Source organism: Lampetra fluviatilis, chromosome 23, assembly GCF_964198595.1.
Source record: "Lampetra fluviatilis chromosome 23, kcLamFluv1.1, whole genome shotgun sequence".
Classification (NCBI taxonomy): domain Eukaryota; kingdom Metazoa; phylum Chordata; class Hyperoartia; order Petromyzontiformes; family Petromyzontidae; genus Lampetra; species Lampetra fluviatilis.
Window position 1 is genome coordinate 4,843,192 of NC_136297.1, and position 27,970 is coordinate 4,871,161.

Sequence of the window (27,970 nt, forward strand, 5' to 3'; positions counted from 1 at the left end):
ACCCTCCCCACCCAGCCCCTCCCCACCCTCCCCACCCAGCCCCTCAAGCCCCTCCCTCCCCACCCAGCGCCTCCCTGCACGACGGACACAATAATCCCCTGTGGGCTGGTGTAACCAGGAGGTTCCTACCAGTATATTGCAGCTATATTAGTAATTATGATTCTGCTGATATGACACTGGTGTATGTGTTGATGAGGGTAGTGATAGTGCTATGTTTGTGATTATTCCGTATTGCTGACTAATGGGAGTGATGCTGCTAATACGATGATCGTGATGATGCTCTGTCGATAAAGATGATGGTAGTAGCAGTGACAATACTGTGTTGATGGTAGTGATGATGATGATAATGTTACTGTTATGATGATTGTGATGACGATACGTTTATGATGAGGATGGTACTGAAGCTGCTGATATGATGATCGTGATGATGCTCTTTTGATGATGATGATAGTAGTCGCAGTGACAATGCTGTGTTGATGATGGCAGTGATGCTGCTGATATAATGATGATGATGATAGCGATGATGTGTTGAAGGTTGTGATGTTACTGCTATGGTGATTGTGATGACGATGCGTTGATGATGATGGCAGCAATACTGCTGATATGATGACAGTGATGATGATGATGGATCTGCTATGATGATGATGATGGTAAGGGTGATCGTGTTGAGGGCTGGAAGCATCACCCGGCCCGGATCGCGCAGTCACTGGACCGGAGTGCGAGTCGTGACCAGTGGCTCCACGGGGTAGGAACGGAGGAACTCGGTGTACAAGGGGGTGGGGGTGTGTACATGTGCACGTGTGTACACAGGTGAATGTTCACGGTGTGCATGTCATTACAGGTGTGTGTGTGTAGGAGTGTGTCCATCACCACTGGGGAGACAAAGGCGGCCGGGAGCCATGTTGGCCACCCACCCCCTCGTGTGCTGTGCCGGTCGTCATAGGTGCTGCTCGCTAACAGCACTTGCCCCTACAGTCTGTTAACGCTATAGGGGTGATCTTCGTGTTTGTACGTGTGCGTACGAGAAGGTACACATATCTTGGTGTACACCAATCTGTGTGTACCCGTGTGTGCACACACACACACCCGCGTGTACATACACACACTCACGTGTACACACACACGTGTACACAGCCTCGGATGTACACACATGTGTACACATCCCTAAGTGTATACACACACACGTGTACACACCCTCGGATGTACACACACATACACACGTGTATACATCCCCGGTGTACATATACAGACACACGTGTACACATCCCTGGGTGTACACACACACACGTGTACACACTCACGTGTACACACACACGTGTACACAGCCTCGGATGTACACACACGTGTATACATTCCTGGGTGTATATACACACACACTGTGTACACACACACATTCACGTGTACACACACACACGTGCACACATTCCTGGGTGTATACACACACGTGTACACACACACTCACGTGTACACACACACGTGTACACAGCCTCGGATGTACACACACGTGTACACATTCCTGGGTGTATACACACACTCACGTGTACACACACACACTCACGTGTACACAGCCTCGGATGTACACACACGTGTACACATCCCTGGGTGTATATACACACACGTGTACACACACTCACGTGTACACACACACGTGTACACACACACGTGTACACACACACACACACTCACGTGCACACACACACAGGTGTACACACACACACGTGTACAAACACACACGTGTACAAACACACACACGTGTACACACACACGTGTACACACACACACGTGTACACACACACGTGTACACACACATACACTCACGTGTACACACACACAGGTGTACACACACACACGTGTACACACACACGTGTACACACTCACGTGTACACACACACACACGTGTACACACACACACGTGTACACACACACACGTGTACACACACACGTGTACACACTCACGTGTACACACACACACACACGTGTACACACACACACACGTGTACACACACACGCGCACCGCGTGCTGCAGTCGTGTTATTTTCATTGCTTCGCTCTCTCTCCTCCGTCTGGCTCCGCGGGTGGTCGCCAAGGCAACCGCGCGATGAGCGTTTCCCTGGCGACGAGGCGCGCGGATGCTGGTCTGCGGGTCACGTGACCCCCCCCCTCCTCACCACCACCACCAACTCCTCCTCCCACCTCACCGTCTCACTCCCCATCCATCTCCATCCCTCCCTCCCTCTCTCTGCACACACGGCACACACACACAGCGCGCTCTCTCACGACACACTTCGTGCGGATGTCCATCGGAGACGAGCGCACAACGCAGCCAACACCACCAACACCACCACCAACACCATCGCCACAGACGGTGGTTGTTGTGACGGCGTCTGCACGGTGTGTATGCTACAAACCTCGAGTTGGACATTTGATGTTTGGATAATTTAACAACCAAAAAAAAATAACGAATTTCATTGTCGATTAGAATATTACATCGATCTGTTTTTTTTGAGTTCGTCTTCATGATTTCTGTATTTTTTTTACACGCCGCGGTTGTGTTGCTGCACGGATGCAGCTGTCAATAACCATGTTAATTAACACTATAGCAATTTAAATGTATCCTGCATCATCATCATCAGCAGCAGCGTGAGCCTTGATCTATCCACTGTTGAATGAAGTCATCCTCTCCCTGCTCCCTCTTACGATCCACCCCGCGATGTTTTATCTATCGATCCATCCATCCAGAACCCCTTCACACACTCCGTCTCCACGGTGGAGGTCCCCTCCCCCTTCTCTCTCTCTCGTTCGCGTGGCTCCACATCTCCTTTGGCCGCCGCCGTCAGCACATTTAAAAAAAAAAATTGTGTGTGTGGATTTGCTCTCCGACACACAAACCCGCCGTGTGCTCTACTAGTAACTAACTGGCACGTTCCGTTTACGTGACACACCTTTGACGACACACAAAAAAAACACCTCTACTACGGATGATGACATTGCTCGCGAAAGACACCGACGCGTTACACTGACACCGACAATTCTTCACCGTTCGCGTTTTGCGCTAGGCGGAGGTGGCGATTGTATTGGGGGGTGGGATGCCTTCATCCAGCAGTGGATTGCACATGGCTGATGGTCATTATTCATTTCTCTCCCCCCCCTCTCCTCCTCCATCCCCCGTCTCAACTCCAGCCCGACGACGCCTCCATCGCCTCTCCCCCCACGTCTCAGGGCGACGTGTCTGAGTACAGTACAACGGCGTGGAGAGACGGACACGAGGAGCGATACGCAGCAGATACGAGGTGAGAGAGAGAGCGAGAGCGCGCCCTTGATGGCTTCCGTTCATCTTCAAAGGACCGTAAATATTAATCATACATATGGGGGGGGGAGCGAGCGGTGGCGCAGTGGTTAGCGCGCTGTGCTCTAAGAATCCCTGCCACAACATTCGTTCGATTCCCAACCGCCGCGGCTAATCTCTCCCCCTGCACCCACCCTTCACGAACCCGCACTGACCAGCGCGGTGAAGTATGGTCAAACAACACCCCGCCCCCAGCCCCCTCATCCCATTCATCCCATGGGCGACACGGCCCCGTGACCGAAGCATCAGACGTGCGCTCGATGGCACTCAGATCTCGGGAAGCTAAGCAGGTTCGAGCCTGGATCGCGATTGGGTGGGCGACTACCTCCGTGCAAAGGCAAAGATCCCCCGTATAGCCTCAACAGAATGTTGGGGCAAGCGATATTAGCGAGTAGCACCTATAGAGGCCGGCACGGCACACGAGGGGGTGGGTGGCCAGCCGTTGTCTCCCCAGTGGCGATGTTTACTACACACCGCACCAGGTACTCATTTTGAGGCTGAGTCAACCTAGGGGAGGCCCAGGACCGGTTCAGATAATCGTCACTGGGTGTTGGCCGTGTGCGGGAATCGAATTCGGGTCGCCGGGTTCGTAGCGCAGCGTAGCGCTAACCGTTCCACCACCGCTCCCCACCTACCACCGTGCACCCCAGGTATTACAGGCGTATTCCAGGCAGTGCCGTGGCGGTCAGCAGAGGGCAGTGCGGCCCAAAGTCAATTGTTGTGTTGTACTTCTATGTTTCCGCACCTACGATGTAGCCCGTCAGTTTTGTTGCCAGATAGAAGGGTAAAAAAATAATTATCATATTTTTTACTGGCAAATGAGGTTCCAATGGTGTAAATGCTTACCCCGAGCTCTCATACTCTGATGGTGCATTGTCTTTGAGTTGTGCGCCTTTTGGCGTCATCTGGTCCAACCCATGTGAGACTAGGCTCTAAGGAAAGCTGTCTCGGGTGTGGACCAATCAACTTCAAGGACAGTGCATACATTATCAGAGTTATGTTTTTTGTTTGCATTATGGCTGCAGGTATTGTGGTCTATGCAAACATGACTCCTTGTAAAAAAAAAAGGTGTCAGTTTTGTTGCCAGATAGAAGGGTAAAAAGACAATTATCGTCTTCACCTTGTTAACCATACGAGGGTCAGGTCAGAAGGTCAAGTTTGCCGGGCACGGCGATGACATCAGTTACTCGGGGCACGCACGACACCGGCTGACGACGGGCATGGTGAAGTATGGCTGTGAGCAAACCGCCCACAAGCGACAAGGCGAAGTGAACTGCCCCTCGGTTCAACCAGCGGTGGATTGTAGGCGGCACTGGTGCAGTACAGGGCGGGGGTATGGAACATCGATTACGATAATCATGATAACAATACCGATGAAGTAATAGATGCTCAAAGATGCATCACACACACACATTGATGGCACTGGCCACGGCCCAGCGAGTGCTGTGCTTATGCACCTGCCTAGCCTCTAGCCCAGTGCCTCTTCACCTGGGGTGGCACGCACCCTCTGGGGTTGCGAGATGCCCTTTCTGTGCGTGCGAGACACGGGCAGATTTTTTTTTATATTTAGAAGGTAAATTATCGACACACAAATTAATCACAGACACGTTAAGTTACAACTTACTTTAATAATAAGGGTTTTTTCCCCCCTTTTTTCTGGCAACAAAACTGAAACCTTTTTACGAGGAATCACGTGTGCATTAACCACAATACTTGTGGTCAAAATGCAACCAAAAAACACACCCTGATAATATAGTGCATTTGTCCTTGAAACTGATTGGTCCACACCAGAGACGGCTTTCGTTGTTAACGACTGAGGAGCAAAGGGGTCCAAGGCTGCAGTGAAAGGTGAAGAACCACTGCTCTCGATGGTGTTTTGGCCTACTCCTCCATCGTTGGCCAGGCGCCAGAGGGCGTCGGTGGGAAATGTGTGGGGGAGGTGGAGTGGCGGAGGTGGGGGCATTTTTTAAAAAGAAAATAGCCATATTCTTAGGTTTTTTCGGTAAATTCTAGATTTGAAGCTTTCGTGACTGCAAGGATTCATATTCTTAGGTTTTTTCGGTAAAGTCACGTAGGTTAAAAATTTTCATTAATAAAATAAAAATAAAATAAAACCGTCACAGCACGATTGCTGTATCTTACTTGATACAGCAATCGTGCTGTGACGGTTCCACCTGAAGACGGAACGTCGTGATTTTTATTGAATTTTTATTTTATAAATTTTAATGTTTTACCTACGTGACTTTACCGAAAAAACCTAAGAATATCTTCCGGTAAAGTCGCGTAGATATAAAAATAAGTGAATAAAAAAAATGAAATGAAAATAATTGAAAAACAAAAAAACACTAATGGAGACTGTAGCCTGGTTCTTAATCGGAGTGAGGAAACTGGCAGTCTTTAATGTAGACTGTAGCCTGGTTATTAAGCTGGGTGAGTGTACTGGCAGTCCTTAATGTAGACCGTAGCTTGGTTATTAAGCTGGGTGAGTGTACTGGCAGTCTATAATGTAGACCGTAGCTTGGTTATTAAGCGGGGTGAGTGTACTGGCAGTCTATAATATAGACTATAGCCTGGTTATTGAGTTTGGTGAGTGTACTGGCAGTCTATAATGTCGACTGTAGCCTGGTTCTTAATCTCGGTGAGCGTACTGGCAATCTATAATGTAGACTGTAGCAATGGTTATTAAGCTGGGTGAGTGTACTGGCAATCTATAATGGCGACTGTAGCCTGGTTCTTAATCTCGGTGAGCGTACTGGCAATCTATAATGTAGACTGTAGCAATGGTTATTAAGCTGGGTGAGTGTACTGGCAGTCTATAATGTCGACTGTAGCCTGGTTCTTAATCTCGGTGAGCGTACTGGCAATCTATAACGTAGACTGTAGCAATGGTTATTCAGCTGGGTGAGTGTACTGGCAGTCTATAATGTCAACTGTAGCCTGGTTCTTAATCTCGGTGAGTGTGCTGGCAATCTATAATATAGACTGTAGCCTGGTTCTTAATCTCGGTGAGCGTACTGGCAATCTATAATGTCGACTGTAGCCAGGTTCTTAATCTCGGTGAGCGTACTGGCAATCTATAATATCGACTGTAGTCTGGTTCTTAATCTCGGTGAGCGTACTGGCAATCTATAATGTCGACTGTAACCTGGTTCTTAATCTCGGTGAGCGTACTGGCAATCTATAATGTCGACTGTAGCCTGGTTCTTAATCTCGGTGAGCGTACTGGCAATCTATAATGTCGACTGTAGCCTGGTTCTTAATCTCGGTGAGCGTACTGGTAATCTATAATGTCGACTGTAGCCTGCTTTTTTAAGCTTAATTGCCAATTCTATAAAACTGTCAGCTGCCCCACTCCGGGAGAACGATGGACGCAGGCCGCTAAGCGCTCTCGCAGGCTCCTCCTGTGCATGAGCGACGAGACTCAGCGGTCAGCGGTGTTCGGAGGGTGTTGGCATGATCGGGTGAGTGTTGCTTGGAATGAATGAATGAATGTAGAACGCAAGCGAATCGGATATAGAGGAATGATTTGGTCCAGAATGATCTCACGGGTGTTATCAGAACCTCTTGTACAGTACTCGGAAAGCCACACGGTACGAGATAGACACGGGGGGGGGGGAGAGGGTGTGATGTACTGTACATCTCGCACTCACAAAGTTCCCCCATATAGCCTTCAGGGGCAAGTGCTGTCCACGAGAAGCACCTATGAAAGCCGGCATGGCACACGAGGGGGTGGGTGGCCAGCACCATGCCCGGCCGCCTTTGCCTGCCAAGTGGTGATGTTTACACACCCACGCCGGGTACTCATTTTGAGGCTGAGTCGATCCAGGGAAGGACTAGGACCGGTTCAGATGATCGCCACCGGCGTTGGCCGTGAGCCAGAAGCGAGCTCGGGTCGCGGGTTCGACGGCTGATCGCTGCGCAAACGCTCCCCACTACAAAGACAAAGATCCCCCGTATAGCCTTAACAGATTTAAATTTCGATTTAAAGCTTTCGTGACTGCAGGGATTCATCTTGCTGGTTCTTTCGGTAAAGTCACGTAGAAGGGAAGTAATAAAATAATAAAAATAAAACATAATAAAATAATTCTCACGACGTTTCGGCCACAACGCAAGCAGCCGTCCTCAGGTGAAGACCAGGTTTGTCGGGGAGACAGCGTCTGAATGAAACACCACCACGCTTGGAGCGTATATTTAAGCTGGGTTGGAAGGGGGGAAGGGCGCCTTGACAAAATAATTTGCATATCAAGAGGAATTTAGCATATTTATTTAGCATATTTATGGGAAATGCAGGTATGTGATTAGTACTACGCCTTAACAGACTTTTGAGGCAAGTGCCATTAGCGTGGGACCTATGAAGGCCGGCACGGCACACGAGGGGTTGGGTGGCCACGCACATACACATCCAGACACACAAGAGTGGGAGATAATTATTGAATCAGCTTGTGAATTAGAAGAATCTATACGTTTATCAGTGACGCATGCGTAAAGTGAGACAGGAGAGACGCGGAGAGAGAGATGGGGAGACATAGTCATGGAGACAGAGAGAGCGACATCCATGTATAAAGTGTGTCTGTGTCTGTACCCTTATCGGTGGGGAGCGGTGGTGCAGTGGTTAGCACGCTGCGCTACGAACCCGGTTCGATTCTCGCTCCCGATATTCGTCGCAATAAGAGTGACGATTTTCTAAACCGATTCTGGGTCTCCCCTTAGGTCATCTCATCCTCAAATGAGTGCCTGGTGCAATGTGTAAACATCGCCACTGCAGAGACAAAGGCGGCCGGGCGTGGTGTTAGCCACCCACCCACTCGTGTGCCGTCGTTGATAGGTGCTCGCGCATAACACTTGCCCCAAAAGTCTGTTAAAGCTATACGGGGGGTCTTTGTCTTGTAGTAGACGTAAAACATAAAAACTAAACTATTAAGTATTTTTTATTTTACCAAGTAAAGCCCAACTCAGAAGCGACATGGCCACAAATGATAACTCAACGAAGTGGCTTATCACGTGGAAATTATTATTACAGCCAAATACTTTAATGTGGAGGGAAAAACCGGAGGACCCAGAACAAATCCAAACGACCACGGGGAGAGAAACACGCAAACTCCAAATATACAACAGCGGGCGTCAGGGTCGGGATCCAACCCACGACCTCCTGTAGACCACGCGAGGTAGTTAACATCTCCTAGCCACCGTGATGATGATGAGAGAGAGAGAGACACGCAAACTCCAAATATACAACAGCAGGCGTCAGTCAGGATCGAACCCACAACCCATCCTGTATACCAGGCGAGTTTGTTAACATCTCGCCACCGCGGCGCTGTATCTCTTGCAGTGCAGAGACGGTGAAACAGATACGTAGAGATAGAGACAGAAAGACAGAGACGGGCAGATAAGGCAACCAAGAGATAACGACCCCGACAGAGATGATGACTTAGCACGGAGGTTTTCGCGACCAATAATATCCATAACAAATCTGGCTCTCGCCTGATTATGCCGGTTGTGATCGCTGGCGAAACGTCGTACTCGAATTGTAAATGTTGTGCGTTTACTCTCCAACACACCGGTGTGCTGTACTAGTAACTAATTGGCATGTTTTTTTGACGTGACAAGCCTTAACTAATTGGCTGTGTCGGGTGGTGGCGGGTTTAACGACACATTTATATTTACGCGATTTAACCCCCTCTATTATGGAGAGATGATTATCATTCCGCTTGTTGACCCAGGAAAGTTTCACTGAGTCTCATGACTCTTTTTCAGGAGGGTCCTGCCAGGCTCACGCAGAAGGGGGTGATGTTGATTGCTGCTGCTGCTGCTGTGTGATTTTCTGAACCGGTCCTAGGCCCCTCCTACTGTAGGTCGACTCAGCCTCAAATGGGTACCTGGTACCGGTGTGTAAACTGCGCCACTGGGGAGACGAAAGTGGCTGGGCGTGGTTTTGGCCACACCACCTACAGTACCTCCTCGTGTGCCGTGCCGGCCTTCATAGGTGCTACTCGCTAACAGCACTTGTTCTAACAGTCTGTTCAGGCTATAGGGGGGATCTTTGTCTTTGCTATAATTACACACAAAGTGCTTGACACAAAGGAACCACAATACCTTGCTGATCAAGGAGCATAAACCATCACGCGAACTCCGGTGGTCGTTCTCGTAGAAGCGGCTTTTCGCTGTGAGCCATCGAACAAAGACGGTCACTCCTTCGCGCGGCGCTTTCAGATGCGCTTCTGCGGCCGTCTGGAACGCTCTTCTTTCCGATGTTATGAAGCCACCGGAGCTATGCATTTTGAAATCATCATCTAGATTGACAAACTCATTTTTTTAGAACTGCTTCTTGTTGTGTTTAGTGTTGTTAGCACGGTTGGCTACGTACGGTGCAAAAGAAGTTCAACATACTTGCATACATTGAGTCATTTTAGAGATGCATAGACAGAGACGGGCAGCATCAAACAGAGCGAGACGAACACAGAGGCAGGCAGGCAGAAACAGGCACGAGTAGATATAGAGACAGACACAAACAGACGGAGGTTGTGAGGGTGGGGGGGTTGATGTCGTCAAACTCTGAGGGTGGGACGAGACTGGGCATAGGCAGGGAGAAAAACAAAGGTGGCGAGGAGGAGAGAGAGATGAAGAGAGAGGGGAGAGATGGGGGGGGGGCGAGAGAAAGGTAAACTCGGTGAGCGGTAATCCTGTAATGAGAATAGTTAACGGAGCGTTGGCAATCGGGTTTCTAGCGCAGTGTGCTCACTGCTGCGCCACCGCTCCCGCCACCTACCCCACCCACCATATCGCGGTGACCTTCACGATGATGGATCGTTTGCGGTCAGCGATGGTGTCGATGTTGATGGCAGTAACACTGGCGATGTCAATGATGATGATGATGAAGAATGTATGATGATGTCAACGATGGTGTTAATGATGGCAATTTTACTTTGATGATGATAATGATCAGTGCCGGATTATCCTAGTTGCACAAGTAGCTACAAATGCTACGGGCCGAGCACTTTCAAGCTATCAATTCCGGTTCAGTGATTCTGCACTTGCTCTATTACTATAGTACTATACCGCCTTCAACTTTTATGAACGACTGAGTGTTTAAGGTTAGCGATTTGTCGTATTATCTGGCTGTATAGCAAATTAAACATTACAATTGTTTTACTATGCAAGTAAAATATGTATGTGTTTTAATATTAACGTTTTTTTTTAAAATAACATATACTACAGGCCCCGCACTAGCTTAATCCGGCACTGATAACAATGCGGATGTTGTCGATGATGATTTTTGTTATTGGCGATGATGATGATGATGATAGCAACGCTACTCACGGCGACGACGTTGTTGACGATGTTGTTGTTGTTGTCGGTAATTATTCCGATGTTGACGTCGGCCATGAGTAACAGTGAGGGCCGTTGATGTTGTTGCTATTCACGGCGACCACGTGGGTGACGTCAGTGACCGTGACGTCAGTGACCGTGACGTCAGTGACCGTGACGTCAGTGACCGTGACGTCAGTGACCGTGACGTCAGTGACCGTGACGTCAGTGACCGTGACGTCAGTGACCGTGACGTCAGTGACCGTGACGTCAGTGACCGTGACGTCAGTGACCGTGACGTCAGTGACCGTGACGTCAGTGACCGTGACGTCAGTGACCGTGACGTCAGTGACCGTGACGTCAGTGACCGTGACGTCAGTGACCGTGACGTCAAGCAGCGACGTTGCCGTTCGCCAGGCTGCCTTTTGCTGGGCCATCAGGCCATCTCTTCACGTGCGCCTCCTTGATGCGCACGTGAAGATGGTTCTTCCATTCGCGCTCACGGCCACCAAGACCAGTGACGAAATCTGAACCGCTCCTGTGCCTCCTTTAGGTCGACTCAGCCTCGAATGAGTACCTGGTGCGGTGTGTAGTTAACAATCGCCACTGCTGTGAGACAAAGGCGGCCGGGCGTGGTGCTGGCCACCCACCCCCTCGTGTGCCGTGTCGGCCTTTAACGAACAGCACTTGCCCCCCCCAACAGTCTGCGAAGGCTATACGGGGGATCTTTGTCTTTGCTCATGTCAATGGTGGTGTTCCTCAGGCCCACGGCGATGGGAAAGCAACGCCTGACGCTGGGACTCCGTCTCCCGCGCTCCACTCCCCGCAGGAACAGCCTCTCGTCTTCCCTGGAGGCGCTCTCCCTCTACCTGCCCTGCCTCTCGCCTCCCGGCTCGCACCCCGGTGCGGGTGCGTGCATGCGTTTAGGTCGACTCAGCCTCGAATGGGTACCTGGTTGCGGTGTGTTGTAAACATCGCCGCTGGGTCTTCTTCTTGGTTCTCTCGGTAAAGTCACGTAGAAGGGAAGTAATAAAATAAGAAAAATGAAACTATTATTTTATTATATAATATTATTATATTATTTTATTATGTTTTATTTTTATTATTTTATGACTTCCCTTCTACGTGACTTTACCGAAAGAACCAAGAAGATGAATCCCTGCAGTCGCGAAAGCTTTAAATCGAAAAACATCGCCGCTGGGGTGAGACAAATGCTGCCGGGCGTGGTGTTGGCCACCCACCCCCTCGTGCGCCGTGCTCGCTAACAGCACTTGTCCCGATGGGCTGTGAAGGCTACCCGGGGTGCCTTTGTCTTTGTATGCGATGCTTGCCGAGTGAATTGGGGAGCGGCGGTGTCGCGGTCAGCGCGCTGCGCTACGAACCCGGCAACCCGAGTTCGATTCCCGCTCACGGCCCACCAACGCCAGCGACGATTCTCTGAACCGCCTCAAATGAGCACCCGGTGCGGTGTCGTTAACATGAGTACTGGAGAGACAAAGGCGGCCGGGCGTGGTGTTGGCCACCCACCCCCCTCGTGCACCAGAGTGCGTGGCCTTCATACAGTGAGGGGAAAAAAGTATTTGACCCCCTGCTGATTTTGTACGTTTGCCCACTGACAAAGAAATGATCAGTCTATAATTTTAATGGTAGGTTTATTTGAACAGTGAGAGACAGAATAACAACAACAAAATCCAGAAAAACGCATGTCAAAAATGTTATAAATTGATTTGCATTTTAATGAGGGAAATAAGTATTTGACCCCTTCTGCAAAACATGACTTAGTACTTGGTGACAAAACCCTTGTTGGCAATCACAGAGGTCAGACGTTTCTTGTAGTTGGCCACCAGGTTTGCACACATCTCAGGAGGGATTTTGTCCCACTCCTCTTTGCAGATCTTCTCCAAGTCATTAAGATTTCGAGGCTGACGTTTGGCAACTCGAACCTTCAGCTGCTCGGTAACAGCACATGCCCCAACGCTCTGTTGAAGGCTATACGGGGGATCTTTGTTTTGCTGGACACGCGTGTGTAGTAGGGTTAGGTGGCGGCTAACCACGTGACCTCTAGTCCATCACTGTGGAGGCAACAGCAAGGGGTTAGTGGATCACACAGACATGCTGTGAAACTTCCCTTGCCCGTGGGTGGGCGTCGAGGAGGAGCCGTTAGCCGTACCCCATGGCTCTGCCAGGAGAAGGCGGCACAGCAAAGATGTGTATTCTTAGGTTTTTTCGGTAAAGTCACGTAGGAAAAAAGTTAAAATTAATAAAAGTAAAATAAAAATCACGACGTTTCGGATTTTTATTTTATTTTACTTTTTATTTTATTTTACTTTTATTAATTTTAACTTTTTACCTACGTGACTTTACCGAAAAAACCTAAGAATATGAATCCTTGCAGTCACGAAAGCTTCAAATCTAGAAGCAAAGATGTGGACTTCCATCTGTTCCGCCTGCACGGGGATAGAGCGTTTCCCCCTCGCGTGCGTGGGTTTTCTCTGGGCGCTCCGCTTTCCTTCCACGCGTAAACATTCATTATTGGCACCACGGTGGCGAGATGTTAACCACCTTGCCTGATTTAAATTTCTATTTAAAGCTTTCGTGACTGCAGGGATGCATCTTCTTGGTTCTTTCGGTAAATTCACGTAGAATGGAAATAATAAAATAATAAAAAGAAAACATAATAAAATAATTCTCACGACGTTTCGGCCACAACGCAAGCAGCCGGGTTCGATCCTGACCCTGACGCCTGCTGTATATTTTGAGTGTGCGTGTTCTCCCCAATAGCACATTCATATAAACAGTGGATCGCAGAGCTTGGGCAATTGTTGGTAGCGCCGGCTTCTAATCACCACGTGGCTGCTGCCGCTGCCTCCCCACTCGTCTGTGGTTCCTTCTCCTGGCGTCTCTGAGTCGTCCTCCTCCTCCCTCTCTGAGTCGTCCCCTCTCTCAGTCGTCCTCTCTCTCTCTGAGTCGTCCCCTCTCTGAGACGTCCTCTCTCTCTCTGAGCCGTCCCCCCCTCTCTCTGAGTCGTCCCCTCTCTGAGCCGTCCCCCCTCACTCTCTCTTTGAGTCGTCCCCTCTATGAGTCGTCCCCTCTATGAGTCGTCCTCTCTCTCTCTGAGCCGTCCCCCCTCACTTTCTCTGAGTCGTCCCCTCTCTGAGTCGTCCTCTCTCTCTCTCTGAGTCGTCCCCCCTCCCTCTCTCTCTGAGTCGTCCTCTCTCTCTGAGTTATCCCCCCTCTGAGTCGTCCCCTCTATGAGTCGTACCCCCTCTCTCTGTCTGAGTCATCCCTTTCTCTGAGTCGTCCCCTCTATGTGTCGTCCCTGAGTCGTCCTCTCTCTTTCTCTCTTAGTCGCCCCCTCTCTCTATGACTCGTCCCCTCTCTCTGAGTCGTCCCTTCTCTCTCCCTGAGTCGTCCCCATCTCTGAGTCGTCCCCCCTCTCCCTGAGTCGTCCTCTCCTATCTCTACGAGAGCGAGGAGCGGATACTGTGCAGCAGCGCAGCGTTACGAGTTGAGCTCATTATGATTACAGTATTATTGCCCTAACCCAGTTTCCTTCACTAATTTTCAGGGGGCGGGGGTGGTGGGACACTTTCGCCGATAAGACATAATCCGTTTTGAGGGCCTGCCACGCATTTGAATCCATTAGGGCAGGGGTCGGCAACCTACGGCTCCGGAGCCGCATGCGGCTCTTTGCGGGCTGCTTCTTGACGATATGTACGTATGTACAGTATGTACTCAGATGCATTGCGGCTCTTGAAATACTGAATTTTGTACCGAATTGGAAAGAAATGGCTCTTCTTGTTATTTTGGTTGCCGACCCCTGCATTAGGGTGTTATAAAAAAAAAAACCCCGTTAATATTAAAACACATACATGTTTTACTTGCATAGTAAAGTAATTGTAATTTTTTCATTTGCTATACAACCGGATAATACGACAGACAAATCGCTAACCTTAAACACCCAGTCGTTCACAAAAGTTGAAGGCGGTATAATACTATAGTAATAGAGCTAGTGCAGAATCACTGAACCGGAATTGATAGCTCGAAAGCATTTAGCGCGGTGCCCTTGAAAGTGCGGGGCCCGTAGCTACTACATGTGTAGTAGCTACTACATATGTAGTAGCTACTACACATGTAGTAGCTACTACATATGAAGTAGCTACTATCTTCTTGGTTCTTTCGGTAAAGTCACGTGCAAGGAAAATAATAAAATAATAATAAAACATAAAAAGTTATGTTTTATTTTTATTATTTTATTATTTCCCTTCTACGTGACTTTACCGAAAGAATCAAGACGATGAATCCCTGCAGTCACGAAAGCTTTAAATCGAAATGTAGTAGCTACTACTTGTGCTGCTAGGATAACCCGGCACTGACGTCATGGGGTCGCGCTAAAGGCCACCAAAAGCCGCCATTGGCCAGCGGGTAGGGCCTTGCAATGACGAAACGCTGCCAAACTAAAACCGTGGCGAACCACGGCTGCAACGGCCACCTCCTCGCGACGCGCACGGGGCGAGCCGTGGGGATCGGTGGGCGCGCGTGTTCCACCAACCCCTCTCGAAGCCGCTGCATCCCACTGCCGCTGTGTTGCAGGCGGCCACGTGCAGCATCGCCCCCCCCGCCCCCCCCCCCCCCAGCTGCGCGTCGTGGGCCACACGGGGAGATCTTTAAAACTCGACTATTTTTTATTGTACCAGGTAAGGCCCACTGAGCTATGTAGCTTTTTAAATTTTCGGACGTGACCTGGCCGCCACAAATGACAGCTCAACGTGGAAATGTTTTTTGCGGGAGCCAAATACTCCGAAGAAAAGGCGTGATGTTGATTCTAAATGTGGAGGGGAAAACCCGGAGGACCCGATGAAAAATCCACGCGACCACAGGGAGAGAGAGAGAGAGAGACACACTGCAAACTCTAAATATACAGCAGCAGGCGTCAGGGTCGGGATCGAACCCACGATCTCCTGCATACCAGGCGAGGGAGTTAACATCTCATAGCCACCTTGATGATGATGAGAGAGAGACACGCAAACTCTAAATATACAACAGCAGGCGTCAGGGTCGAGATGGCGGCACCCTTACCCAAAAGTAAGGGGTGCCACGGTGGCTCGGAGATGTTAACTACCTCGCCTGGTATGCATGAGGTCATGGGGTAGATCCCGACCCTGACGCCTGCTGCTGTATATTTGGAATTTGCGGTGTCTCTTTCTCTCTCTCCCCGTGGTCGCGTAGATTCTTCTCCGGATCCTCCGGTGTTTCCCCCTCCACATTTAGAATCAACGTCGCGCGTTTAGAGTATTTGGGCTGCTGTACATTTCCACACACTGATGACCAGCAACTTCGTTGAGCTGTCGTTTGTGATGGCCAGGCCACTTCTGAAGAAGAACCACATAGCTCAGTGGGGCCTTACCTGGTAACATAGAAACATGTTTAAATATGAATACTTTTTGTCTGTCCCCCCCCCCATGCCCCCCAATTTACCCCCTCCCAATGCCCTCCCCCCAATGCCCCCCCATGCCCTCCCCCCAATGCTTCCCCCCCATGCCCTCCACCCCATGCCCCCCCATGCCCTCCCTCCAATGCCCCCCCATGCCCTCCCCCCAATGCTTCCCCCCCATGCCCTCCACCCCATGCCCCCCCATGCCCTCCCTCCAATGCCCCCCCATGCCCTCCCCCCAATGCCCCCCCATGCCCTCCACCCCATGCCCCCCCATGCCCTCCCCCCATGCCCTCCCTCCAATGCCCCCCCATGCCCTCCCCCCATGCCCTCCCCCCATGCCCTCCCCCCAATGCCCCCCCCCATGCCCTCCACCCCATGCCCCCCCCCATGCCCTCCCCCCAATGCCCCCCCCATGCCCTCCCCCCAATGCCCCCCCCATGCCCTCCACCCCATGCCCCCCCATGCCCTCCCTCCAATGCCCTCCTTTCAATGCCCCCCCATGCCCTCCCCCAAATGCCCCCCCCATGCCCTCCACCCCATGCCCCCCCATGCCCTCCCCCCATTCCCTCCCTTAAATGCCCCCCCATGCCCTCCCCCCATGCCCTCCCCCCATGCCCTCCCCCCAATGCCCCCCCCCATGCCCTCCACCCCATGCCCCCCCATGCCCTTCCTCCAATGCCCCGCCATGCCCTCCCCTCCGTGCCCCCCCCATGCCCTCCCCCCAATGCCCCCCCCTCTACCCCCAGGTGTGCGTCGGCACAGCACGGTGCGGCGCAGCACGGAGACGGGTTTGGCGGCGGAGCCCCCCACGCGCTCCCCCCGGGGGGGGGCGCCCCCCCCTGCCGGCCTCTCCCCCCGGCCCACCCCCACCCCGCACCCCCGCGCCTCCGTCTCCAGCCGAGCTCACAGCCTGCCCTGCGAGTCCACTCTGTACGCGGCCACAGCACGGGGGAGGGAGGGGGGCAGCACGCGAGTCGGGGGGGGGGGGGGTGAGCACAGAGCAGCAGAGGAATATCGGGGGCAGCGTGGGGGCAGTACACAGAGCAACAGCGGAGGCACGGGGAAAGCAGAGGAAGCATGGGGGTAGGACAGGGCAGCACGGGGCAGTACAGGGCTGCACGGGGGCAGGATAGGGCAGCACGGGGCAGTACAGGGCAGCTCGGCGGCAGTACAGGTCAGCTCGGGGGCAGTACAGGGCAGCATGGGGGCAGTACAGGGCAGCTTGGGGGCAGTACAGGGCAGCATGGGGGCAGTACAGAGCAGCATGGAGGCAGTACAGGGCAGCTTGGGGGCAGTACAGGGCAGCTTGGGGGCAGTACAGGGCAGCACGGGGCAGTACAGGGCAGCATGAGGGCAGTACAGGGCAGCTTGGGGGCAGTACAGGGCAGCACGGGGAAAGCAGAGGAAGCATGGGGGAAGTACAGGGCAGCACGGGGGCAGTACAGGGCAGCACGGGGCAGTACAGGGCAGCTCGGCGGCAGTACAGGTCAGCTCGGGGGCAGTACAGGGCAGCATGGGGGCAGTACAGGGCAGCTTGGGGGCAGTACAGGGCAGCATGGGGGCAGTACAGAGCAGCATGGGGGCAGTACAGGGCAGCTTGGGGGCAGTACAGGGCAGCTTGGGGGCAGTACAGGGCAGCACGGGGCAGTACAGGGCAGCATGGGGGCAGTACAGGGCAGCTTGGGGGCAGTACAGGGCAGCACGGGGAAAGCAGAGGAAGCATGGGGGCAGTACAGGGCAGCACGGGGGTAGGACAGGGCAGCACGGGGCAGTACAGGGCAGCACGGGGGCAGGACAGGGCAGCACGGGGCAGTACAGGGCAGCTCGGCGGCAGTACAGGTCAGCTCGGGGGCAGTACAGGGCAGCATGGGGGCAGTACAGGGCAGCTTGGGGGCAGTACAGGGCAGCTTGGGGGCAGTACAGGGCAGCTTGGGGGCAGTACAGGGCAGCTTGGGGGCAGTACAGGGCAGCACGGGGCAGTACAGGGCAGCATGGGGGCAGTACAGGGCAGCTTGGGGGCAGTACAGGGCAGCACGGGGCAGTACAGGGCAGCATGGGGGCAGTACAGGGCAGCTTGGGGGCAGTACAGGGCAGCACGGGGCAGTACAGGGCAGCACGGGGGCAGTACAGGGCAGCACGGGGGCAGTACAGGGCAGCTTGGGGGCAGTACAGGGCAGCTTGGGGGCAGTACAGGGCAGCACGGGGCAGTACAGGGCAGCATGGGGGCAGTACAGGGCAGCTTGGGGGCAGTACAGGGCAGCACGGGGCAGTACAGGGCAGCACGGGGCAGTACAGGGCAGCAGCGGAAGCACGGGGTCAGCAGAGGAAGGTCGGGGCAGCATGGGGCAGTGGGGGCAGCAGGAGCAATGCAGCAGGAGCAGTTGTAAGGTGGGCATGGTGTGAGGGTGAGTTTAGTAGGGAGCACAGAACAGGGCACGGTTGAGTGGTTAAAGGTAAGGGTGGCTAGGCCGTAGCTAGTTGACGCAGGGCGCTGTACCCCCAAATTGTAATTGTTGTGGTGGTTGTGGTTGTGGTAGAGTGCTGTACCCCCCAATAGTAATTGTTGTGGTGGTTGTGGTTGTGGTAGAGCGCTGTACCCCCAAATTGTAATTGTTGTGGTGGTTGTGGTTGTGGTAGAGCGCTGTACCCCCCAATAGAAATTGTTGTGGTGGTTGTGGTTGTGGTAGAGTGCTGTACCCCCCAATAGAAATTGTTGTGGTGGTTGTGGTTGTGGTAGAGCGCTGTACCCCCCAATTGTAATTGTTGTGGTGGTTGTGGTTGTGGTAGAGTGCTGTACCCCCCAATAGAAATTGTTGTGGTGGTTGTGGTTGTGGTAGAGCGCTGTACCCCCAAATTGTAATTGTTGTGGTGGTTGTGGTAGGGCACTGTGCCCCCCCGCCATAGTAATTGTTGTGCGTGTTGTGGTTGTGGCAGGGCGCTGTACCCCTCAATAGTAATTGTTGTTGTGGTGGTTGTTGTGGTTGTGGCAGGGCGCTGTACCCCTCAATAGTAATTGTTGTTGTGGTGGTTGTTGTGGTTGTGGCAGGGCGCTGTACCCCTCAATAGTAATTGTTGTTGTGGTGGTTGTTGTGGTTGTGGCAGGGCGCTGTACCCCTCAATAGTAATTGTTGTTGTGGTGGTTGTTGTGGTTGTGGCAGGGCGCTGTACCCCTCAATAGTAATTGTTGTTGTGGTGGTTGTTGTGGTTGTGGCAGGGCGCTGTACCCCTCAATAGTAATTGTTGTTGTGGTGGTTGTTGTGGTTGTGGCAGGGCGCTGTACCCCTCAATAGTAATTGTTGTTGTGGTGGTTGTTGTGGTTGTGGCAGGGCGCTGTACCCCTCAATAGTAATTGTTGTTGTGGTGGTTGTTGTGGTTGTGGCAGGGCGCTGTACCCCCCAATAGTAATTGTTGTTGTGGTGGTTGTTGTGGTTGTGGCAGGGCGCTGTACCCCTCAATAGTAATTGTTGTTGTGGTGGTTGTTGTGGTTGTGGCAGGGCGCTGTACCCCTCAATAGTAATTGTTGTTGTGGTGGTTGTTGTGGTTGTGGCAGGGCGCTGTACCCCTCAATAGTAATTGTTGTTGTGGTTGTTGTGGTTGTGGCAGGGCGCTGTACCCCCCAATAGTAATTGTTGTGGTGGCTGTTGTGGTTGTTGTGGTTGTGGCAGGGCGCTGTACCCCCCAATAGTAATTGTTGTTGTGGTGGTTGTTGTGGTTGTGGCAGGGCGCTGTACCCCTCAATAGTAATTGTTGTTGTGGTGGTTGTTGTGGTTGTTGTGGCAGGGCGCTGTACCCCTCAATAGTAATTGTTGTGGTGGTGGTTGTTGTGGTTGTGGCAGGGCGCTGTACCCCCAGGTGAGGCTGCACTCCCACGCTGAGCTGAGCGGCTTCCTGGACGGACTGGGGCCGGGCCAAGTGGCAGGGAGACAGAGCCTGGCCACCCTCTCCCTCGGCACGGCAACCACCAACAACAACAACAACACCACCACCAACAACACCACCAATACTAATACCAACACCACCACCAACAACACTAATAATACTCTACTAATACACTATTAATACCACCAACACCACCAACACCACTACCAATACTAATACCAACACCACCACCACCACCACCAACAAGACCACAACCAACACAACCAAAGAATAACACCACTATCAATACCACCAAGAGCACCACTGCCAATGCCACAACCACCATCACCACCCACAATTACACCACCAACACCAACACCACCAACAACAACAACACCACCACCAACACCACCACCAATACTAATACCAACACCACCACCACCAACAACACCACCAACACCACTATCACCACCAACACCAATACCACCACCAACAACACCACCAATACCACCATCACCACCAACAATAACACCACCGCCACCAATACCACCATCACCACCACCACCACCACCAAAATTAGCCCAACACCAACAACAACTACAATAATATCACCACTAACGCAACACTACCACCGTGTGCAATGAATGGGGAGTGTGTGTACGTGGTGGTATGTGAATGTGCTGTGTGTATTGGTTTGTTCTGTGTATTGGTGTGTTCTGTGTCTTGGTGTGTGCTGGGTGTTGGTGGTGGTGTGTGTGGTGGTGGTGTGTGTGGTGGTGGTGTGTGCTGTGTGTGGTGGGGTATGTGGTGGTGTGTGCTGTGTGTTGGTGGTGGTGTGTGTGGTGGTGGTGTGTGCTGTGTGTGGTGGTATGTGAATGTGGTGTGTATTGGTGTGTTCTGTGTCTTGGTGTGTGCTGTGTGTTGGTGGTGATGTGTGTGGTGGTGGTGTGTGTGGTGGTGGTGTGTGCTGTGTGTGGTGGTGGTGTGTGTGGTGGTGGTGTGTGTGGTGGTGGTGGTGTGTGTTGGTGTGTGCTGTGTGTTGGTGGTGGTGTCTATGGTGGTGTGTGTGGTGGTGGTGTGTTTGGTGGTGGTGTGTGTGGTGTGTGGTGGTGGTGTGTGCTGTGTGTGTGTGTGTGGTGGTGGTGTGTGCTGTGTGTGGTGGTGGTGTGTGTGGTGGTGGTGGTGTTTGCTGTGTGTGGTGGTGGTGGTGTATGCTGGTGGTGTGTGTGGTGGTGTGTGTGGTGGTGGTGTGTGCTGTGTGTGGTGGTGGTGTGTGCTGTGTGTTGGTGTGTGCCGTGTGTGGTGATGGTGGTGTATGCTGTGTGTGGTGTGTGGTGGTGGTGGTGTGTGCTGTGTGTGGTAGTGGTGTGTGTGTGGTGGTGTGTGCTGTGTGTGTGCTGGTGGTGTGTGTGTGCTGGTGGTGTGTGTGTGCTGGTGGTGTGTGCTGGTGGTGTGTGTGGTGGTGGTGTGTGCTGTGTGTGGTGGTGGTGTGTGCTGTGTGTTGGTGTGTGCCGTGTGTGGTGATGACCAGTGAGTGTGTGTATGTGGTGGTGGTGTATGTGGTGTGTGTAGGGGACGTGGAGCTGGGCGTCTCTCTGAAGGACGAGGGCCTCACTGTGGATCTGCTGCGAGCCCGCAACCTCGTTCCGAAACCCGGAGCCAAGACACTGCCACGTGAGAGCCACAACCACGACCACAACCACGCCACAACCACGTCACAACCACAACCACGCCACAACCACACCACAACCAATGCCACAATCACCCGACCAGCATGTCATGCCACGCCAAAAACCACCCCACAACGAAACCACAACCATGCCATGCCACACCACTCCACAACCACCTCGCAACCAAAGCACAACCACGTTATGGCACACCACGCCACAACCACACCACAAACACGCCACATCCACAGCAGAGCACAACAACCCCACAACCAAACCCACACAACAGCACAACCACAGCACGCCACAACCAAACCACAACCAAACCCACACCACGCCACAACCACGCCACAAACCATCCCACAACCAACCACACAACAGCACAACAACACCACAACCACAGCACGCCACAACCACACCACAACCAAACCCACACCACGCCACAACCACGCCACAACTACGTCACAACCACGTCACAACAGATGAAGTGATGAAACGGAGACTGTGTGTGTGTGTGTGGAACTCTGTGTGTGTGTGTTTGCATGTTCAGCGCTTACAGCGCTGCGCTATGAACCCAGCAACCCGAGTTCGATTCCCACTCACGGCCAATATCAGTGTGAACATCACACGGGGTACTCATTGGTGATAACGTCAGCCGGGCGTAGTGCTGGCCACCCACCCCCTTGTGTGCCATGGCGGCCTTCATCAACGCTGCTCGCTCACACACCCCCACTGGTGCGTGGAGGCTACGCGGGGGATCTTTGCCTGTGCCTGTGTCCTCACTTGCCCCGGTGGGTGCATGGAGGCTACGCGGGGGATCTTTGTCTGTGTGTGGCAGTGCTCACGGTGAAGGTGTACCTGCTGTGCGGTGCGTAGAGGCTACGCAGGGGATCTTTGTCTGTGCCTGTGTCCTCACTTGCCACGGTCGGTGTGTGGAGGCTACACGGGGGATCTTTGCCTGTGTCTGTGTCCTCACTTGCCACGGTCGGTGTGTGGAGGCTACACGGGGGATCTTTGCCTGTGTCTGTGTCCTCACTTGCCCCGGTCGGTGCGTGGAGGCTACGCGGGGGATCTTTGCCTGTGCCTGTGTCCTCACTTGCCCCGGTCGGTGCGTGGAGGCTACGCAGGGGATCTTTGCCTGTGTCTGTGTGTGGCAGTGCTCACGGTAAAGGTGTACCTGCTGTGTGGTGTGGAGGCTACGCGGGGGATCTTTGCCTGTGCCTGTGTCCTCACTTGCCCCGGTCGGTGTGTGGAGGCTACGCGGGGGATCTTTGCCTGTGTCTGTGTCTTGACAGTGCTCACGGTGAAGGTGTACCTGCTGTGCGGGGGGGCGTGCGTGGACAAGCGCAAGGTGCGTGCCGCGCAGCGCTCGCTCGAGCCGGACTTCCACCACAAGCTGACCTTCGACGAGACCCCGCGCGGGAAGGTCCTCCAGGTGAGGTCGCACTCACCACCAGCGGCCACGCTCACCACACTCGCCACGCTCACCACACTCGCCACGCTCAACACACTCGCCACGCTCGCCACACTCGCCACGCTCGCCACACTCGCCACGCTCGCCACACTCGCCACGCTCGCCACACTCGCCACGCTCGCCACACTCGCCACGCTCGCCACACTCGCCACGCTCGCCACACTCGCCACGCTCGCCACAGTCCCCGGCTCGCCGCACTCGCCACGCTAGCCGCACTCGCCACTCGCCAACTCACCACATTCGCCACACTCCCCCACTCACCACAGCAGCGGCAGCAACAAGAAAAGCCGCAGTTCGCCACCAAATGCAGATTGCGTCCCCACCACGGCGCCTGTGCCAGGCTAGGTGCACTTTGAGGCCACGTGACGTGTGGCTCTTTGCTGGCAGGAGGTCACGGTGCAGACCCAGGTGCTGTGAGTTGACCGACCGAGACGACCGTTTTATCTGCCCGGCGCTCCGCTCATTGTTGTGAGCGTGGCTCCGTTGTTGCCGTAGGGGGGTAGGGGGTGGCTGCTCCCTCCAACTGCCCAGTGGCTCCCTCCCAGTGGCTCCCTCCCAGTGGCTCCCTCCCAGTGGCTCCCTCCCAGTGGCTCCCTCCCAGTGGCTCCCTCCCAGTGGCTCCCTCCCTCCCTCCCAGTGGCTCCCTCCCAGTGGCTCCCTCCCAGTGGCTCCCTCCCTCCCTCCCAGGTGGTGCTGTGGGGCGACTACAGCCGGCGCGACAGCAAGTCCTTCATGGGGCTGGCTCAGATCGCTCTGGACGAGCTGGGCCTGCACCCTGCCTCCTCGACCGGCGACGAAGACGAAGAGGAGAGCGGCGGTGGCGGCGGTGCCAACAACAACAACAACAGCAGCGGTGCCAACGCCGGCGACTCCGGGGGCACGGACGCCGCGGCCCCTGCCGCCGCCGCCGCCGGCGCCCCCCCCGTCTCGACCATCGCTGCCGCCGAGTGCCACGCCCCGGCGTGGTACCGGCTGTTCCCGCGCGGCGCCGGCGCCCTGCTGGCGGGGCGGCCCACGGCGCGCGCCATCTCCGAGTCGTCGCTGGAGAGCGCGTCGGCGCTCGACCCCAGCTCGCCGGGCTACGAGTCGCTCTCGCCGGGCGTCGAGTCGCTCTCGCCGAGCCCCTTCGGCTCGCGCTCGCTCATCACGCCGAGCCCCAGCTTCGAGGGCCACGCGGCCGGAGGGGCCGGAGGGGCCGCGGCGGCGGCACCGATGGCCGGCGCGAGTTCGCTGGAGCGGCCGCTGAGTTACGGCGAGGTGAGAGGAGAGGCGTCGTGAAGGGGGACGAGAGGCCGGAGGGGGGCGACGATGCTGCTGCTGCTGCTGCGTCGCGCCGTGAGGGAGACGCTGCCACGGGAGACAGAGTGAGCGGGGGGGGGGGGAGGTGCTTGGGAGAGCGAGTCTCTGATACTGATGTTCCACAGTTTTTATTTATTTTTATTACGATCGTCGGGGAGATTTTTTCGTCCCGAGGTTGTTGCGTTTCCGCCCATTCGCTGCCCTATTCACTATTTTGCGTCGGTAGCCCCCAGCTCATGGAATACGGAGGGGGAGGCCCCTTGGTTGGTGTCTGTGGAGTGTTCGGGATCGAGCTTAGCGCTAGCTGTTGTTACTCTGGAGGGTTAGCGTTAGGGTTTTGAGTTAAGGCTGATGGGGTATAGGGGTTAGGCTGTAGCTTTAGGGTTACTAATGAATTAGAGCTTAGCGGTAAAGTCACGTAGGTAAAAAAAATAAAAATTAATAAAAGTAAAAAATAAAAAATAAAATAAAAATCACGACGTTTCGGAGGCAACACAAGCTTACGTCTTCAGGTGGAACAGTCCGAAACGTCGTGATTTTTATTTTATTTTTTATTTTATTTTTATTAATTTTAATTTTTACCTACGTGACTTTACCGAAAAAGCCTAAGAATATGAATCCTTGCAGTCATGAAAGCTTCAAATCTAGAATTAGAGCTTAGCGGTTAGGGTTAAGGATTAGTGTTCGGAACCACCCCACGCAGCAGGAACCACCTATTTGTTCTAGATTCAACGACTAACGCCAGCAGACTCGTTTCTGAGATCAGACGCAATAGACGGGTCACAAGACTTCCCCAACACGATTTTCTAAGATGATCATCACCGTCAAAATGACCCCCTTGCCGCCCAATTCGCCGAACGTCGTTGCGTTGTCGGGGGCGGACGTTGCGCGAGCGAGAAGCGAGGTCAGAACGGACGCGAGAGGCAGCGGCGACGATGGGGGGGGGGTGGAGGACGAGACGGTGGTGGTGGCGGTGGTGGCGGTGGTGGCTGTGTTGGCGGCGGTGGTGGTGCGGTTAAAATCTGCGACGTGCACCTCCCGTCATCGTCGTCGTCGTCAGCTGCTGCTGCTGCTGCTGCGCTATCCTGATCAGGGCTGCCCAGACAGGTTGGGGGTGGGGGGGGGGCGGTGGCGGTAAGCAAAGAGCCGCTTGGCACCGGGCCTCACACGAAAGAGGGGACCCCCGCGGCACTGATGCCGATTGATCTTTACAAAATAATAAATAATGCTCTATGTAAGAACGGGAGACAGAGCAGAGCCTCACCATTCTGGCGAATTGCCCGATGATGCTGGATGCAATTACCAGCGAAACGTCGTACTACTCAAATTGTAAATGTTGTGGCTTCACGCTTCAACACACCGGTGGGCTAAAGCAGTGAACTATTTGTCTTTTGTCAAGGTGACACTTTTTTACTGATTGGCCGTGTCGGGTGGTGGAGGGTTATGACACATTTATGAATAACGCGATCTAAACCCAAAAACGTTGATTATGAAATAATAATAATTAACAATCTTACCGAAGCATTCATTATTTATTAATATCCATCCAACAAAAAAGGGCTGTCCCGTTGCGATCTTCGTGCCGGCGAGCGAGCCATTGGAACCTTGCGCAACACGGACAACGCCGCGGGTGACAACGCCGACCGCCTGTGGCGACTCCGCACTTAAAGAACGGAGCGCTCTGAACGTCGGGGATCCAGGGCTGCGTCGGGCGCACGGCAGAGGTCGCAACTGGGTACCCGTACCCGTACCCGGCCGGGTACGGGTAGCCGGATATCGGGTAGGGTACGGGTATCGGGTACCCGGTTGCGACCTCTGCTCTGATCAAGCGTGGCGCCATAGGCTTTGTCGTGCGCCAAAGCCTATGGCCAAGCGTGGCGCGAAAGTCGGACGCTTCTCGTTTTTAATGTTTCCCGTCACGGTTCTTGGGTGGGCTCCGGGGGAGGTGGGGGTCGTACGTTCCGAGCCGGCACCGCCGAACTCCTGGGTTCGAATCAGCGATGGAGCCGAGGACTCGAGTCATACCGACGTCGACGTTCTCAGCCCGGTCACTCGACGACCGCCGAAACAAAAAACCACTCGCTCGCATTCGATTTAACGGAAAGTTTGAACTTCCTTTGGCTAAATTAGAAATCCGAGAATTGAAAAAATGTATTTAGATTTAAAGCTTTCGTGACTGCAGGGATTCATCTTCTTGGTTCTTTCGGTAAAGTCACGTAGAAGGGAAATAATAAAATAAAAAATAAAAACATTTTATTATGTTTTTTTAAGCGTGGCGCGAAAGTCGGACGCTTCTCGTTTTTAATGTTTCCCGTCATTTTATTATGTTTTTTTATTTTTATTTTATTAATTCCCTTCTACGTGACTTTACCGAAAGAACCAAGAAGATGAAAAAATATCGATCGGTTCAACTGCCGCGCGACGAGCATTTGCCTCCGCGGCAGAACGAGCGCCGCCCCATCGTGCACGCGCGTGCGTGCGGATGAAAGCAGGCACATCATTGGTACCTCATTTGCCAGTAAAAAATATGATAATTGGTTTTTTACCCTCTTATCTGGCAACAAAACTAACACCTTTTTTACGAGGAGTCATGTTTGCATAGACCACAATACCTGTAGCCATAATGCAAACAAAAAACATAACTCTGATAATGTATGCACTGTCCTTGAAGTTGATTGGTCCACACCCGAGACAGCTTTCCTTAGAGCCTAGTCTCACATGGGTTGGACCAGATGACGCCAAAAGGCGCACAACTCAAAGACAATGCACCATCAGAGTATGAGAGCTCGGGGTAAGCATTTACACCATTGGCACATTTGAAGGGATCTCAGAGGTAGCTCTGCCATGTCCGCTTCAGCGGGGTCGTTCCCTAACACGTGGGGTGACGCAACTCCGCTCTGCGAGATTTCCAAATGGGTTCCCCCCCCCCCCCCCCCGGTTCATAGCACAACGGCGATAGCACAATCAGAAAGTGTCAAATGCAGCTGAATCCCTCTCAACGACGGTGATTGGTTCCGCGGAACCGGTCGTCAAGTGATTTGGTCGTTAAGCGAGTACAGGAAATGCACGTTAAAGGCTTCAATCGTTCCGATAGCATCGAAAGTTACCATCTTTGACCCGAAAAACGTACTTTATCATATTTAAATACTGGCTATTCATATTTACAGATACCAACAACAGTAGAAACACACAATTTATTAAAAGAAACAGTTAATTAATGCATTAATTGTTATTTACTGTAGCTACAACAGCTTGTTGTTAACAGGGGAATGGTCGGTAAGCGAACACATTGGGCTCTATGGAGGCACTACACTACTTTACACTACACTATACACTACACTACTATAAACTACACTATACACTACACTATACACTACGCATTGGGCTCTATGGAGGCACTACACTACTTTACACTACACTATACACTACACTACTATAAACTACACTATACACTACACTATACACTACGCATTGGGCTCTATGGAGGCACTACACTACTTTACACTACACTATACACTACACTACTTTACACTACACTATACACTACTATACACTTCACCACTATACACTACCATTCACTATAC

The 27,970-nt window shown here is 53.0% G+C and overlaps 1 protein-coding gene across 1 annotated transcript; it reads left to right on the top strand.

Annotated features, from left to right (window-relative positions):
- The first annotated feature begins 2,214 nt into the window (after positions 1–2,214).
- LOC144940623 (regulating synaptic membrane exocytosis protein 4-like) lies at positions 2,215–26,693 on the top strand. Its single transcript, XM_078866879.1, has 8 exons — positions 2,215–2,391; positions 3,181–3,290; positions 11,415–11,560; positions 16,835–17,018; positions 19,925–20,037; positions 21,519–21,620; positions 22,909–23,048; positions 23,775–26,693. Exons 3-8 carry the CDS (start codon positions 11,425–11,427, stop codon positions 24,363–24,365), a joined length of 1,266 nt encoding a protein of 421 aa, XP_078723005.1. The 5' UTR covers positions 2,215–2,391; positions 3,181–3,290; positions 11,415–11,424; the 3' UTR covers positions 24,366–26,693.
- Positions 26,694–27,970: the final 1,277 nt, after the last annotated feature.